The 16756-nt window shown below is 39.8% G+C and overlaps 1 protein-coding gene across 1 annotated transcript; it reads left to right on the forward strand.

Moving 5' to 3' along the window:
- The first annotated feature begins 8934 nt into the window (after positions 1-8934).
- Positions 8935-11966, forward strand: LOC141582258 (pre-mRNA-processing factor 40 homolog A-like). Its single transcript, XM_074390056.1, is given in 3 exon segments — positions 8935-9125; positions 9311-11451; positions 11454-11966. Coding segments are annotated over 3 exon segments (2727 nt in total). The 5' UTR covers positions 8935-8958; the 3' UTR covers positions 11873-11966.
- Positions 11967-16756: the final 4790 nt, after the last annotated feature.

Genomic DNA, 16756 nt, shown 5'->3' on the forward strand with positions numbered 1-16756 from the left:
AGAGCAAGTTGTTCAGTTTCCATGAAGCTGTGCAGTTCTGAGTTAGTTTCTGCATTCTGAGTTCTATTTTGATTGCACTGTGGTCTGAGAGACTGTTTGTTATGATTTCTGTTCTTTTGCATTTGCTGAGGAGTGATTTATTGCCAATTATGTGGTCAATTTTAGAGTAGGTGTGATGTGGTGCTGAGAAGAATGTATAATCTGTGGATTTGGGGTGGAGTGTTCTGTAAAGGTCTATTAGGTTTGCTTGTTCCAGGTCTGTATTCAGGTCCTGGGTATCCTTGTTGATTTTCTGTCAGGTTGATCTAATATTGACAATGGGGTGTTAAAGTCTCCCACTATTATTGTGTGGGAGTCTAAGTCTCTTTGTAAGTCATTAAGAACTTGCCTTATGTTTCTGGGTGCTCCTGTATTGGGTGTGTATATATTTAGGATCGTTAGCTCTTCTTGTTGCAGTGATCCTTTTACCATTATGTAATGTCCTTCTTTGTCTCCTTTGATCTTTGTTGCTTTAAAGTCTATTTTATCAGAGATGAGAATTGCTACTCTCTCCATTTGCTTGGTAGATCTTCCTCCATCCCTTTATTTTGAGCCTTTGTGTATCCTTGCATGTAAGATGGGTTTCCTGGATACAGCACACTGTTGGATTTTGGCTTTTTATCCAATTTGCCAGTCTGTGTCTTTCGATTGGGGCATTTAGTCCATTGATATTTAGGGATAGTATTGTTATGTGTGAATTTGATACTGTCATTTTGATGCTACCTGGCTGTTTTGTTGATTAGTTGATGCAGCTTCTTGATTGTGTTGATGCTCTTTTACCATTTGGTGTGTTTTTGGAGTGGCTGGTACTCGTTGTTCCTTTATGTGTGTAGAGCCTCTTTCAGGAGTTCTTGTAGAGCAGGTTTGATGGTGATGAAATCTCTGAGTGCTTGCTTGTTCACAAAGGATTTTATTTTTCCTTCACTTATGAAGCTTAGTTTGGCTAGATAGGAGATTCTGGGTTGAAAGTTCTTTTCTTTAAGGATGTTGAATATTGGCCCCCAATCTGTTCTGGATTGTAGGGTTTCTGCTGAGAGATCTGCTGTGAGTCTAATGGGCTTCCCTTTGTGGGTAACCTGACCTTTCTCTCTGGCTGCCCTTAGCATTTTCTCTTTCATTTCAACCCTGGTGAATCTGACGATTATGTGCCTTGGGCTTGCTCTTCTTGAGGAATATCTTTGTGGTGTTCTCTGTATTTCCTGGATTTGAATATTGGTCTGCCTTGCTAGGTTGGGGAAGTTTTCCTGGATAATATCCTGAAGAGTATTTTCCAGCTTGGATTCATTCTCTTCATCACATTCAGGTACACCTATCAGACGTAGATTAGGTCTTTTCACATAGTCCCACATTTCTTGAAGATTTTGTTCATTCCTTTTTGTGCTTTTTTCTCTGTTCTTGCCTTCTCTTTTTATTTCATTGAGTTGGTCTTCGACCTCTGATATCCTTTCTTCTGCTTGGTCAATTCGGCTGTTGAAGTTTGTGCATGCTTCACGAAGTTCTCGTGTTGCGTTTTTCAGCTCCATCAATTCACTTATACTCCTCTCTATGCTGTCCAATCTCGTCAACAGTTCGTCCAATCTTTTTCCAAGGTTCCTATTTTCTTTGCGTTCGGTTAGAACATGTTCTCTTAGCTCACCGTAGTTTCTTACTACCCACCTTCTGAAGTCTGATTCTGTCATTTCATCACCCTCCTTGTCCATCCAGTCTTGTTCACTTGCTGGTGAGGAGTTGTGATCCCTTTTAGGAGGAAAGGTGTTCCAGTTTCGGGAGTTTTCATCCTTTTTGCGTGGGTTTCCTCCCATTTTTGTGGGTTTATCCACCTGTTGTCTGTCTCTGTCCCAGGGAGTTGGTGCTTTATGAGTTTCCCTTCCACTACTGCCTTTTTTGATTTTTCTTTCAGGTCGGACCCGACCAGCTAGCAGCAGGCCTAGTCACTGCCTGCCCGCAGGGGCTTTGCTGAGCTGCTGTGGACTCCGCCCAGCTGCCCTGAGCTCTTCCCTGTGGTCCTTTTTATATGGGAGTAGTTAGAACTGAGCAATGGTGGCCCCGCCTCTGTTATGGCGGACTCTCTCTGTTGTGACAGGTTGCCTCGGCAATGGTGGGTTGCCTCAGCAAAGGCAGCCTGCCTCCGTAGCGGTGGAGCGTCTCAGTAATGGCGGAAGCCCCTCACACACCGAGCCGGACCCTCCTGGTTCAGCTGTGCTTGGTTTGAAGGGCTCAACCCAGAGGGTTTCCAATTACTGTTTTTGTTTTCGTTGTTGTTGGGGGTGGAGGGGTGGGACTAACCGAGCCTGATCACCTGGCTCCCTGACTCAGAGTCTTTTCTTTTAAGTTGAACGACCCTGCGTTCTGGTCGCTTGTTGAAAAGGCGCCGGGATCTCCGGTGCTGTGACTCACGGAGTCGGCTCGAACAGCGGCGCTGTCTCCTGGCGGATTTTTTGCCTAGGAATCTCCTGGCCTGGCTCGCTATTTCAGATGAATGGGCAACTCTGCCGTCTCGGGGCTCTGCTCGCCAGCTAAGAGGGCTCCCAGACCAGTGGCTTTTGTACAGAGAACCACAGCAACAGGGAGTGGTCACAGCAGCCGCGTGGGCGGAATCAGCCCCACGGGGGCCAAAACAGCCACACCGGCTGGGACTGCGACGCTGGCGACCCCTCTGCCTGGGTATCTCCTGGTCTGTGGGCAATAAGAGTTCGTCTGGAAATGCGGCGTCCACTCACCCTCTGCACTTTTACTGGGAGATGAAATCCTTAGCTGTTCTTAGGTGGCCATCTTCCCAGCATTCTCCAAAACACGTTTCCTCTACAAGCTGCGTTTCAACATTCCTGAGTGGATGGGAATACTGGCTGTAATGAGAAATATCTGGCTCTAAAAGCAAAACGGAGCTATCTAGCAGAATGGTTGTCGATGTGTGCATTAAACCTACAAATTTGAACTGATGTGTGTTTGCAGCAGTTCAGAAATCCGTTATTTGCAGAATGTAGAAAGAGTCAATGATAGCCCTATAGTGTGTATATAAGAGTTAGCAGTAAGAATGCGTTTAAAACACAGAAGACCTGCTTCTTAAAAACCGATTTGCTTTGCATTGGTTCCTTTTAGGAAGTTGCATCTATGTTTAGATTCTGCGAGTTAGAAACATGTTTCTTCCAACGGCTGCGTTTGGACATTCCAGAGTGGATGGGAATACAGGCTGTTATGAGAAATACCTGGCTCTAAAACCAAAACAGAGCTATCTAGCAGAATGGTGGTCAATGTGTGCATTCAACTTACAGAGTTAAACTGATGGGTGTTTGCAGCAGTTCAGAAACCATTTCTTTGGAGAATGTAGAAACAGTCATTTCCAGCCCTATAATGGCTTATCAGAGTTAGCAGTAAGAATGCGTTTAAAACACAGAAGACAGGGTTCTTACAAACTGATCTGCTATGCGTTGGTTCTTTTAGGTGGTTGCATCTGTATTTAGATTCGGTGAGTTAGAAACACGTTTCTTCTAAAAGCTGCATTTCGACATTTGAGACTGGATGGGAGTACAGGCTGTAATGAGAAGTCTCTGGCTCTAAAACAAAAACAAAGTTATCCAGCAGAATGGTTGTCAATGTGTGCATTCAAATTACAGAGTTAAACTGATTTGTATTTAAGCAGTTCAAAAACCCATTCTTTGGAGAATGTAGAAACAGTCATTTCCAGCCCTAGAGTGGCATATAAGAGTTTGCAGTAAGAATGCGTTTAAAACACAGAAGACCCCTACTTACAAACTGATCCGCTGTGTGTTGGTTCCTTTTAGGAAGTTGCAACTATGTTTAGATTCTGCCAGATAGAAAAACATTTCTTCTAAAAGCTAGGTTTGGATATTCTAGAGTGGATGGGAGTACAGGATGTAAAGAGAAATATCTGACTCTAAAATAAAAACGGAGCTATCCAGCAGAATGCTTGTCAATGTGTGCATTCAACTTACAGAGTTAAACTGATTTGTATTTCAGAAGTTCAGAAACCCTTTCTTTGTAGAATGTAGAAGCTGTCATTTACAGTCCTTTAGTGGCATATTAGAGTTAACGGTAAGAATGCCTTTAAAACACAGAAGACTCGCTTCTTACAAACCTATCTACTGAGTGTTGGTTCCTTTTAGGAAGTTGCAACTATGTTTAGATTCAGGGGGCTATAAACACATTTCTTCTAAAAGCTGCGTTTTGACATTGCAGAGTGGATGGGAGTATAGGCTGTAATGAGAAATATCTGGTGCTAAAAAAAAAAGGAGCTATCTAGCAGAATGGTTGCCGATGTGTGCATTAAACTTACAGATTTAAACTGATGTTTGTTTCCAGCAGTTCAGAAACCCTTTCCTTGGAGAATGTAGAAACAGTCATTTCCAGCCCTATAGTGGCATATAAGAGTCAGCACTAAGAATGTGTTTAAAGCACGGCAGACCAGCTTCTGACAAACTGATCTGCTGTGTGTTGGGTCCTTTTAGAAAGTTGCATCTATGCTTAGATTCAGCGATTTAGAAACTCGTTTCTTCTACAAGCTGCGTTTGGACATTCCTGAGTGGATGGGAATACCGGCTGTAATGAGAAATATCTGGATCTAAATCCAAAACGGAGCTATCTAGCAGAATGTTTGTCGATGTGTGCATTAAACCTACAAATTTGAACTGATGTCTGTTTGCAGCAGTTCAGAAACCCGTTATTTGGAGAATGTAGAAGCAGTCAATTATAGCCTTATAGTGGCATATAAGGGTTCGCAGTCAGAATGCCTTCAAAACAGAAAAGACCCGCTTCTTAGAAACTGATCTGCTGTGTGTTGCTTCCTTTTAGGAAGTTGCAAGTATGTTTAGATTCAGCGAGTTAGAAACGCGTTTCTTCAAAAAGCTGCGTTTGGACATTCCAGAGTGAAAGTTTCAGGCTGCAATGTGAAATATCTAGCTCTAAAACAAAAATGGAGCTATATAGCAGAATGGTTGTCAATGTGTGTATTCAACCTACAGAGTTAAAATGATGTGTGTTTGCAGCAGTTCAGAAACCCTTTCTTTGGAGAATGTAGAAACAGTCATTTCCAGCCCTATAATGGCATATAAGAATTAGTAGTAAGAAAGCCTTTAAAAGGCAGAAGACCCGCTTCTTACAAACTGATATGTTGTGTGTTGTTTCCTTTTAGGAAGTTGCAACTATGTTTAGATTCAGCGAGTTAGAAACACCTTTCTTCCAAAAGCTGCGTTTGGACCTCCCAGAGTGAAAGGGAGTTCAGGCTGTAATGTGAAATATCTGGCTCTAAAACAAAGGCGGAGCTATCTAGCAGAATGGTTGTCAGTGTGTGCATTCAATTTACAGAGTTAAAATGATGTGTGTTTGAAGCAGTTCAGAAACCCTTTCTTTAGAGAATGTAGAAACAGTCATTTCCAGTCCTATAGTGGCATAAAAGAGTTAGCAGTAAGAATGCCTTGAAAACACAGAAGACCCGCTTCTTACAAACTGATCTGCTGTGTGTTGGTTCCTTTTAGGAAGTTGCATCTATGTTTAGTTTCAGCGAGTTAGAAACACTTTTCTTCCAAAAGCTGCGTTTGGACTTTCCAGAGTGAAAGGGAGTTCAGGCTGTAACGTGAAATATCTGGCTCTAAAACAAAAAAGCAGATATCTAGCAGAATGGTTGTCAATGTGTATATTCAACTTAAAGAGTTAAACTGACGTGTGTTAGCAGCAGTTCCGAAACCCATTCTTTGGCGAATGTAGAAACAGTCATTTCCAGCCCTATAGTGGCATATAAGAGTTAGCAGTAAGAATGCCTTTATAACACAGAAGACCCCCTTCTTACAAACTGATCTGCTGTGTGTTGTTTCGTTTTAGGAAGTTGCAACTATGTTTAGATTCAGCGAGGTAGAAACACGTTTCTTCCAAAAGCGGCGTTTGGACATTCCAGACTGAAAGGGAGTTCAGGCTGTAATGTGAAATATCTGGCTCTAAAACAAAAGCGGAGCTATCTAGCAGAATGGTTGTCAGTGTGTGCATTCAATCTACCGAGTTAAAATGATATGTTTTTGTAGCAGTTCAGAAACCCTTTCTTTAGAGGATTTAAAAACAGTCTTTTCCAGCCATTTGGTGGCATATTAGAGTTAGTAGTAAGAATGCCTTGAAATCACAGAAGACCTGCTTCTTACAAACTGATCTGCTGTGTGTTGGTTCCTTTTAGGAAGTTGCATCTATGTTTAGATTCAGCGAGTTACTAACAAGTTTCTTCCAAAAGCTGCATTTGGGCATTCCAGAGTGAAAGGGAGTTCAGGCTGTAATGTGAAATATCTGGCTCCAAAGCAAAAATGGAGCTCTCTAGCAGAATGGTTGTCAATGTGTGCATTCAACTTACAGAGTGAAACTGACGTGTCTTTGCAACAGTTCAGAAACCCTTTTTAAAAGAATATAGAAACAGTCATTTTGAACCCTATAGTGGCATATAAGAGTTAGCAGTATGAATGCCTTGAAAACACAGAAGACCCGCTTCCTACAAACTGATCTGCTCTGTGTTGATTCCTTTTAGGAAGTTGCATCTATGTTTAGTTTCAGCGAGTTAGAAACACCTTTCTTCCAAAAGCCGTGTTTGGACATTCCAGAGTGAAAGGGAGTTCAGGCTGCAATGTGAAATATCTAGCTCTAAAACAAAAATGGAGCCATCTAGCAGAATGTTTGTCAATGAATGTATTTACTTTACAGAGTGAAACTGATGTGTATTCGCAGAAGTTCAGAAACCCTTTAATTGGAGGATGTAGAAACAGTCATTTCCAACGCTTTAGTGGCATATAAGAGTTAGCAGTAAGAATGCGCTTAAAACACAGAAGACCTGCTTCTTACAAACTGATGTGATGTGTGCTGGTTATGTCAAGGAATTTGCATCTGTGTTTAGATTCAGCAAGGTAGAAACAAGTTTCTTCCAAAAGCTGCGTTTGGACATTCCAGAGTGAAGGGGATTTCAGGTTGCAATGTGAAATATCTGGCTCTAAAACAAAAACAGAGCTATATAGCAGAATGGTTTTCAATGCGTACATTCAACCTACTGAGTTAAAATGATGTGTGTTTGCAGCAGTTCAGAAACCCTTTCGTTGGAGAATGTAGAAACAGTCATTTCCAGCCCTATAATGGCATTTAAGAGTTAGAGGTAAGAATACCTTTAAAACACAGAAGACCCGCTTCTTACAAACTGATCTGCTGTGTGTTTTTTCCTTTTAGGAAGTTGCAACTATGTTTAGGTTCAGCGAGTTAGAAACACGTTTCTTCCAAAAGCTGCGTTTGGACATTCCAGAGTGAAAGGGAGTCCAGGCTCTAATGTGAAATATCTGGCTCTAAAACAAAAGCGGAGCTATCTAGCAGAATGGTTGTCAGTGTGTGCATTCAACTTACAGAGTTAAACTGAAGTGTGTTTGCAGCAGTTCAGAAACCCTTTCTTTGGAGAATGTAAAAACAGTCATTTCCAGCCCTATAGTGGCATATAAGAGTTAGCAGTAAGAATGCCTTTAAAACACAGAAGACCTGCTTCTTACAAACTGATCTGCTTTGTGTTGGTTCCTTTTAGGAAGTTGCATCTATGTTTAGTTTCAGCGAGTTAGAAACACGTTTATTCCAAAAGCTGCGTTTGGACTTTCCAGAGTGAAAGGGATTTCAGGCTGTAATGTGAAATATCTGGCCCTAAAACAAAAAAGGCGATATCGAGCAGAATGGTTGTCAATGTGTATATTCAACTTAAAGAGTTAAACTGACATGTGTTCGCAGCAGTTCTGAAACCCATTCTTTGGAGAATGTAGAAACAGTCATTTCCAGCCGTATAGTGGCCTATAAGAGTTAGCAGTAAGAATGCCTTTAAAACACAGAAGACCCGGTTCTTACAAACTGATCTGATGACTCTTGTTTCATTTTAGGAAGTTGCGTCTATGTTTAGATTCAGCGAGTTACTAACACGTTTCTTCTAAAAGCTGCGTTTGGGCATTCCAGAGTGAAAGTGAGTTCAGGCTGCAATGTGAAATATCTGGCTCTAAAACAAAAACGGAGCTTTCTAGCAGAATGGTTGTCAATGTGTCCTTTCAACTTACACAGTTAAACTGACGTGTGTTTGCAGCAGTTCAGAAACCCTTTCTTTGGAGAATGTAGAAACAGTCATTTCCAGCCCTATAGTGGCATATAGGAGTTAGCAATAAGAATGCCTTTAAAGCACAGAAGACCGGCTTCTTACAAACTGATCTGCTGTGTGTTGTTTCCTTTTAGGAAGTTGCAACTATGCTTAGATTCAGCGAGTTAGAAACACGATTCTTCCAAAAGCTGCGTTTGGACATTCCAGAGTGAAAGTGAGTTCAGGCTGCAATGTGAAATATCTAGCTCTAAAACAAAAATGGAGCAATCTAGCAGAATGTTTGTCAATGAGTGTATTCAGTTTAGAGAGTTAAACTGACCTGTGTTTGCAGCAATTCAGAAACACTTTAATTGGAGAATGTAGAATCAGTCATTTCGAACGCTATACTGGCATATAAGTGTTAGCAGTAAGTATGCGTTTAAAACACAGAAGACCCGCTTCTTACAAACTGATGTGATGTGTGTTGGTTCCCTTTAGGAAATTGCATCTGTGTTTAGATTCAGCGAGGTAGAAACACGTTTCTTCCTAAAGCTGCGTTGGGACATTCCAGAGTGAAAGGGAGTTCCAGTTGCAATGTGAAATATCTGGCTCTAAAACAAAAACGGAGCTATATAGCAGAATGGTTGTCAATGTGTGCATTCAATGTACAGAGTTAAACTGATGTGTATTTGCAGCAGTTCAGAAACCCTTTCTTTGGAGAATGTAGAAACAGTCAATTCTAGCCCTATAATGGCATATAAGAGTTAGAAGTAAGAAAGCCTTTAAAACACAGAAGACCCGGTAGCAGCAGTGGTCGCCTGCGGAGCAGTCTGAGCCCGATGATGAGGCCAGGGACGGGAGCTGAGCGTGGAGGCCTCATGATGGGGCACCCTGGCATGCATTATGCCCCGATGGGAATGCACCCTATGAATCAGAGAGCAAATATTCCTTCTGTCCCTCAGGGAATGATGCCTCAGATGATGCCCTCTGTGGGAGGGCCACCAATGTGACAAAAAGATAAAATAAAACAATTTGCTACTGCCAGATGCTTCTCTCTTTTCTGGGGCCTTCTGTTTCCATTGGGCCAATCAAGGATATTCGGCTGTATTTAATTTAGGACTTGCAGATTAGTTTGTCAGGTAAAACAGGATTAACTAGTCTTCACCTCCAGAATTTACAGAGATCTCTGAGGGAGAAGATGCCTGGAATGATGTCGTCAGTAATGCCTGGAATGATGATGTCTCATATGTGTCCAGCTTACATGCAGCCTGCCTTACCGCCAGGAGTAAATAGTATGGATGTAGCAGCAGGTACAGCATCTGGTGCAAAATCTATGTGGACCGAACATAAATCACCTGATGGAAGGACTTACTACTACAACACTGAAACCAAACAGTCTACCTGGGAGAAACCAGATGATCTTAAAACACCTGCTGAGCAACTTTTATCTAAATGCCCCTGGAAGGAATACAAATCAGATTCTGAAAAGCCTTACTATTACAATTCTCAAACAGAAGAATCTCGCTGGGCCAAACCTAAAGAACTTGAGGATCTCGAAGGATACCAGAATACCGTTGTTGCTGGAAGTCTTATTACAAAATCAAACCTGCATGCAATGATCAAAACTGAAGAAAGCAGTAAACAAGAAGAGTGCACGACAACGTCAACAGCCCCAGTCCCTACAACAGAAATTCCAACGACAATGAGCACCATGGCTGCTGCAGAAGCAGCAGCTGCTGCTGCTGCGGCCAATGCTAATGCTTCCACTTCTACTTCTAATACTGTCAGTGGAACTGTTCCAGTTTTTCCTGAGCCAGAAGTTACTTCCATTGTTGCTACTGTTGTAGATAATGAGAATACAGTAACTATTTCAACTGAGGAACAAGCACAACTTACTAGTACCCCTGCTATTCAGGATCAAAGTGTGGAAGTATCCAGTAATACTGGAGAAGAAACATCGAAGCAAGAAACTATAGCTGATTTTACTCCCAAAAAAGAAGAGGAGGAGAGCCAACCAGCAAAGAAAACATATACTTGGAATACAAAGGAGGAGGCAAAGCAAGCCTTTAAAGAATTATTGAAAGAAAAGCGGGTACCATCGAATGCTTCATGGGAGCAAGCTATGAAAATGATTATTAATGATCCACGGTACAGTGCTTTGGCAAAGTTAAGTGAAAAAAAGCAAGCCTTTAATACCTATAAAGTCCAAACAGAAAAAGAAGAAAAAGAAGAAGCAAGATCAAAGTACAAAGAGGCTAAAGAGACCTTTCAGCGTTTTCTTGAAAATCATGAGAAAATGACTTCCACAACTAGATAAAAAAAAGCAGAGCAAATGTTTGGAGAGATGGAAGTTTGGAATGCAATATCAGAACGTGATCATCTTGAAATCTATGAAGATGTTTTGTTCTTTCTTTCAAAAAAGGAAAAGGAACAAGCAAAGCAATTGTGAAAGAGAAACTGGGAAGCCTTAAAAAACATACTTGGCAACATGGCTAATGTAACATACTCTACCACTTGGTCTGAAGCCCAGCAGTATCTGATGGATAATCCAACTTTTGCAGAAGATGAGGAGTTACAAAACATGGACAAAGAAGATGCATTAATTTGCTTTGAAGAACACATTCGGGCTTTAGAAAAGGAAGAAGAAGAAGAAAAACAGAAGAGTTTGCTGAGAGAAAGGAGATGACAGCAAAAAAATCGGGAATCCTTCCAGATATTTTTAGATGAATTACATGAACATGGACAACTACATTCTATGTCATCTTGGATGGAATTGTATCCAACTATTAGTTCTGACATTAGAATCACTAATATGCTTGGTCAGCCTGTTTTTTCATTAGGATCAACTGCACTTGATCTTTTCAAGTTTTATGTTGAGGATCTTAAAGCACGTTATCATGATGAGAAGAAGATAATAAAAGACATTCTAAAGGATAAAGGATTTGTAGTTGAAGTAAATACCACTTTTGAAGATTTTGTGGCAATAATTAGTTCAACTAAAAGATCAACTACATTAGATGCTGGAAATATCAAATTGGCTTTCAATAGTTTACTCGAAAAGGCAGAAGCCCGTGAACGTGAAAGAGAAAAAGAGGAGGCTCGGAAGATGAAACGAAAAGAATCTGCATTTAAGAGTATGTTAAAACAAGCTGCTCCTCCAATAGAATTGGATGCTGTCTGGGAAGATATCCGTGAGAGATTTGTAAAAGAGCCAGCATTTGAGGACATAACTCTAGAATCTGAAAGAAAGCGAATATTTAAAGATTTTATGCATGTGCTTGAGCATGAATGTCAGCATCATCATTCAAAGAACAAGAAACATTCTAAGAAATCTAAAAACATCATAGGGAACGTTCCCGCTCTCGATCGGGGTCAGATTCAGATGATGATGATAGCCATTCAAAGAAAAAAAGACAACAATCAGAGTCTCGTTCTGCTTCAGAACATTCTTCTAGTGCAGAGTCTGAGAGAAGTTATAAAAAGTCAAAAAAGCATAAGAAGTAAAGTAAGAAAAAGAGACATAAATCTGACTCTCCAGAATACGATGCTGAGCGAGAGAAGGATAAAAAAGAAAAAGATTGGGAAAGTGAAAAAGACAGAACTAGACAAAGATCAGAATCAAAACACAAATCGCCTAAGAAAAAGACTGGAAAGGATTCTGGTAATTGGGATACTTCTGGCAGTGAACTGAGTGAAGGGGAATTGGAAAAGTGCAGAAGAACACTTTTAGAGCAACTGGATGATGATCAATAAATTATACCAAATATATGTTTACAGTATGATTTAAAGTCTAATTCAGACCAGGGACTATATTTTAAGTTCAACAGAAATAACACTGGGTTTTAATTGTATCACAGGAAAAAAAGTGCATTTAAGTATTGTTATCATGGACTTTATAAAAGCAAAGGAAATTGAAAATAACTTAGATTCTGTATCAAGAATCATATTTTCATACAGTCATAACTGTCTTTCTGTGACCCTTTCACAGGGCACTGTAGGATGGATTAAAGGTGGCAATTTACTGATAACTGCAGATGTCTCTACTTTGTTCTAAAATCTAAGTCATGAGGTGATTTGATTTACTTTATAGAAGCTGGATTTTGAAGATATAATGAAAAATTTTTTGATAATACAGTAGTACAAAAAAAGCACCAGCAACTGATAAAACTGCTTTTTTGAGCACTACACAACTGATTAAAGCCAATGTGATCTTTTATGGTGAAACTCCTCAGAAATAGGTGTTTTTGCTGGAAACTTGGTAGACCCCTAATTATAGTGGTGCTAATGAGCACTACTATAATAAAGCCACCATTATTTTTTATCAAACATCTGAATACATTTTAAAAAGGCTATTCTGAGGGCATTATTTTGAGCATCTATTTTGAGGTGATGTTTAAAAAAAAAACTTTAACATCAAATCAAAATGTAAAATAATTTAAATATATTGCCTTAAGGACCTACTAAAGAATGTGCCACCAGACTTTAAGTGATAGTTGCAATATCCCTGTCTTAAAAAAAAAAAATGGACTTAAACATTTTCTTTAACAGTTGTCTTTTTTTTCTAAATTCAGTCTTTCTCTGGCTTTTTTTCCCCTGCTATTGAGGAAATATTTTGCCTCCCCTACTCACTGAGAAGTATTGACTTCGTGGTACACATTCTAAAGCATTTCTGATTTGAATATTTTTGTATATTTGTATCAACTATTAAACCTTCTCTTCTAGTGAAAAAAAAGAAAAACCACAAAGACCCGATTCTTGCAAACTGATCTGCTGTGTGTTGTTTCCTTTTAGGAAGTTGCAACTATGTTTAGATTCAGTGAGTTAGAAACACGTTTCTTCCAAAAACTGCGTTTGGACATTCCAGAGTGAAAGTGAGTTCAGGCTGCAATGTGAAATATCTAGCTCTAAAACAAAAATGGAGCTACCTAGCAGAATGTTTATCAATAAGTGTATTCAGTTTACAAAGTTAAACTGATGAGTGTTTGTAGCACTTCAGAAACCCTTTAATTGGAGAACGTAGAAACAGTCATTTCCAATGCTATAGTGGCATATAAGTGTTAGCAGTAAGAATGCCTTTTAAACACAGAAGACCCGCTTCTTACAAACTGATGTGATGTGTGTTGGTTCCTTTTAGGAAGTTGCATCTGTGTTTAGACTCAGCGAGGTAGAAACACGTTTCTTCCAAAAGCTGCCTTAGGACATTCCAGAGTGAAAGGGAGTTCAGGGTGCAATGTGAAAAACTTGCTTTAAAACAAAACCGGAGCTATATAGCAGAATAGTTGTCAAAGTGTGCATTCAACCTACAGAGCTAAACTGATGTGTGTGTGCAGCAGTTCAGAAACTCTTTCTTTGGAGAATGTAGAAACAGTTATTTTCAGCCCTATAATGGCATATAAGAGTTAGAAGTAAGAAAACCTTAAAAACATAGAAGAACTGCTTCTTCCAAACTGATCTGCTGTGTGTTGTTTCCTTGTAGGAAGTTGTAACTATGTTCAGACGCAGCCAGTTGGAAACAAGTTTCTACCAAAAGCTGCGTTTGGACGTTCCAGAGTGAAAGGGAGTTCAGGCTGTAATTTGAAATATCTGGTTCTGGAACAAAAGTGGAGCTATCTAGCAGAATGTTTGTCAGTGTGTGCATTCAATTTACAGAGTTAAACTGATGTGTGTTTGCAGCAGTTCAGAAACCCTTTCCTTGGAGAATGTGGAAACAGTCATTCCCAGCCCTATAGTGGCATATAAGAATTAGTAGTAAGAATGCCTTGAAAACACAGAAGACCCGCTTCCTACAAACTGATCTGCTGTGTGCTGGTTCCCTTTAGTAAGTTGCATCTATGTTTAGTTTCAGGGAGTTAGAAACACATTTCTTCCAAAAGCTGCATTTGGACATTACAGAGTGAAAGGTAGTTCAGGCTGTAATGTGAAATATCTGGCTCTAAAACAAAAAAGTAGATATCTAGCAGAATGGTTGTCAATGTGTATATTCAACTTGAAGACTTAAAATGATGTCTGTTTGCAGCAGTTCAGATACCTTTTCTTTGGAGAATGTAGAAACAGTCATTTCCAGCCCCATAGTGGCATAAAAGATTTAGCAGTAATAATGCCTTGAAAACAAAGAAGACCCGCTTCTTACAAACTGGTCTGCTGTGTGTTGGGTCCTTTTAGGAACTTGCATCTATGTTTAGATTCAGCGAGTTACTAATAAATTTCTTCCAAAAGCTGCGTTTGGGCATTACAGAGTGAAAGTGAGTTCAGGCTGCAATGTGAAATATCTGGTTCTAAAACAAAAATGGAGCTATCTAGGAGAATGGTTGTCAATGTGTGTATTCAACTTCCAGAGTTAAACTGATGTGTGTTTGCAGCAGTTCAGAAACCCTTTCCTTGGAGAATGTGGAAACAGTCATTCCCAGCCCTATAGTGGCATATAAGAATTAGTAGTAAGAATGCCTTGAAAACACAGAAGACCCGCTTCCTACAAACTGATCTGCTGTGTGCTGGTTCCCTTTAGTAAGTTGCATCTATGTTTAGTTTCAGGGAGTTAGAAACACATTTCTTCCAAAAGCTGCATTTGGACATTACAGAGTGAACGGTAGTTCAGGCTGTAATGTGAAATATCTGGCTCTAAAACAAAAAAGTAGATATCTAGCAGAATGGTTGTCAATGTGTATATTCAACTTGAAGACTTAAAATGATGTCTGTTTGCAGCAGTTCAGATACCTTTTCTTTGGAGAATGTAGAAACAGTCATTTCCAGCCCCATAGTGGCATAAAAGATTTAGCAGTAATAATGCCTTGAAAACAAAGAAGACCCGCTTCTTACAAACTGGTCTGCTGTGTGTTGGGTCCTTTTAGGAACTTGCATCTATGTTTAGATTCAGCGAGTTACTAATAAATTTCTTCCAAAAGCTGCGTTTGGGCATTACAGAGTGAAAGTGAGTTCAGGCTGCAATGTGAAATATCTGGTTCTAAAACAAAAATGGAGCTATCTAGGAGAATGGTTGTCAATGTGTGCATTCAACTTACAGAATTAAACAGATGTGTGTTTGCAGCAGTTCAGAAACCCTTTCTTTGGAAAATGTAGAAAGAGTCATTTCCAGCCCTATAGTGGAACATAAGAGTTAGCAGTAAGAATGCCTTTAAAACACAAAAGACCAGCTTCTTACAAACTAATGTGATGTGTGTTGATTCCTTTTAGAAAGTTGCATCTATGTTTAGATTCAGCGAGTTAGAAACACGTTTATTCCAAAAGCTGCGTTTGGACATTCCAGAGTGAAAGGGAGTTCAGGCTACAATGTGAAATATCTGGCTCTAAAACAAAACTGGAGCTATATAGCAGAACGGTTGTCAATGTTTACATTCAACCTATAGAGGTAAACTGATGTGTGTTTGCAGCAGTTCAGAAACCCTTTCTTTGGAGAATGTAGAAAGAGTCCTTTCCAGCCCTATAATGGCATATAAGAGTTAGAAGTAAGAAAGCCTTTAAAGCACGGAAGACCCGCTTCTCACAAACTGATCTGCTGCGTGTTGTTTTTTTTTAAGGAAGTTGCAACTATGTTAAGATTCAGCGAGTCAGAAACACGTTTCTTCCAAAAGCTGCGTTTGGACATTCCAGAGTGAAAGGGAGTTCAGGCTGTAATGTGTAATATCTCGCTCTAAAACAAACGCGGAGCTATCTAGTAGAAAGGTTGTCAGTGTGTGCATTCAATTTACAGAGTTAAACTGATGTCTGTTTGCAGCATTTTAGAAAGCCTTTCCTTAGAGAATGTAGAAACAGTCATTTCCAGCTATATCGTGGTATATAAGAGTTAGCAGTAAGAATGCCTTGAAAACACAGAAGACCCGCTTCTTGCAACCTAATTTGCTGTGTGTTTGTTCCTTTTAGGAAGCTGCATCTATGGTTAGTTTCAGCGAGTTAGAAACAGGTTTCTTCCAAAAGCTGCGTTTGGACATTCCAAAGTGAAACATAGTTCAGGCTGTAATGTGAAATATCTGGCTCTAAAACAAAAAAGAACATATCTAGTAGAATGTTTTCAATGTGTATATTCAAATTAAAGGGTTAAACTGATGTGTGTTTGCAGGAGTTCGGGAACCCTTTTTTTTGGAAAATGTAGAAACAGTCATTTCCAACCCTATAGTGGCACATAAGAGTTAACAGTAAGAATGCCTTTAAAACAATGAAGACCCGCTTCTTACAAACTGATCTGCTGTGTGTTGTTTCATTTTAGGAAGTTGCAACTATGTTTAGATTCAGCGAGTTAGAAACACTTTTCTTCCAAAAGCTGTGTTTGGACATTCAAGAGTGAAAGGGAGTTCAGGCTCTAATGTGAAATATCTGGCTCTAAAACAAAAATGGAGCTATCTAGCAGAATGGTTGTCAGTGTGTGCATTCAACTTACAGAGTTAAACTGATGTGTGTTTGCAGCTGTTCAGAACCCTTTCTTTAGAGAATGTAGAAACAGTCATTCCCAGCCCTATAGTGCCATTTAAGAGTTAGCAGTAAGAATGCCTTGAAAACACAGAAGACCCACTTCCTACAAACTGATCTGCTGTGCTTTCGTTCCTTTTAGAAAGTTGCATCTACGTTTAGTTTCAGCGAGTTAGGAACACGTTTATTCCGAAAGCTGCATTTGGACATTCCAGA

This window comes from Saimiri boliviensis, chromosome 19 (assembly GCF_048565385.1).
Source record: "Saimiri boliviensis isolate mSaiBol1 chromosome 19, mSaiBol1.pri, whole genome shotgun sequence".
Taxonomy (NCBI): domain Eukaryota; kingdom Metazoa; phylum Chordata; class Mammalia; order Primates; family Cebidae; genus Saimiri; species Saimiri boliviensis.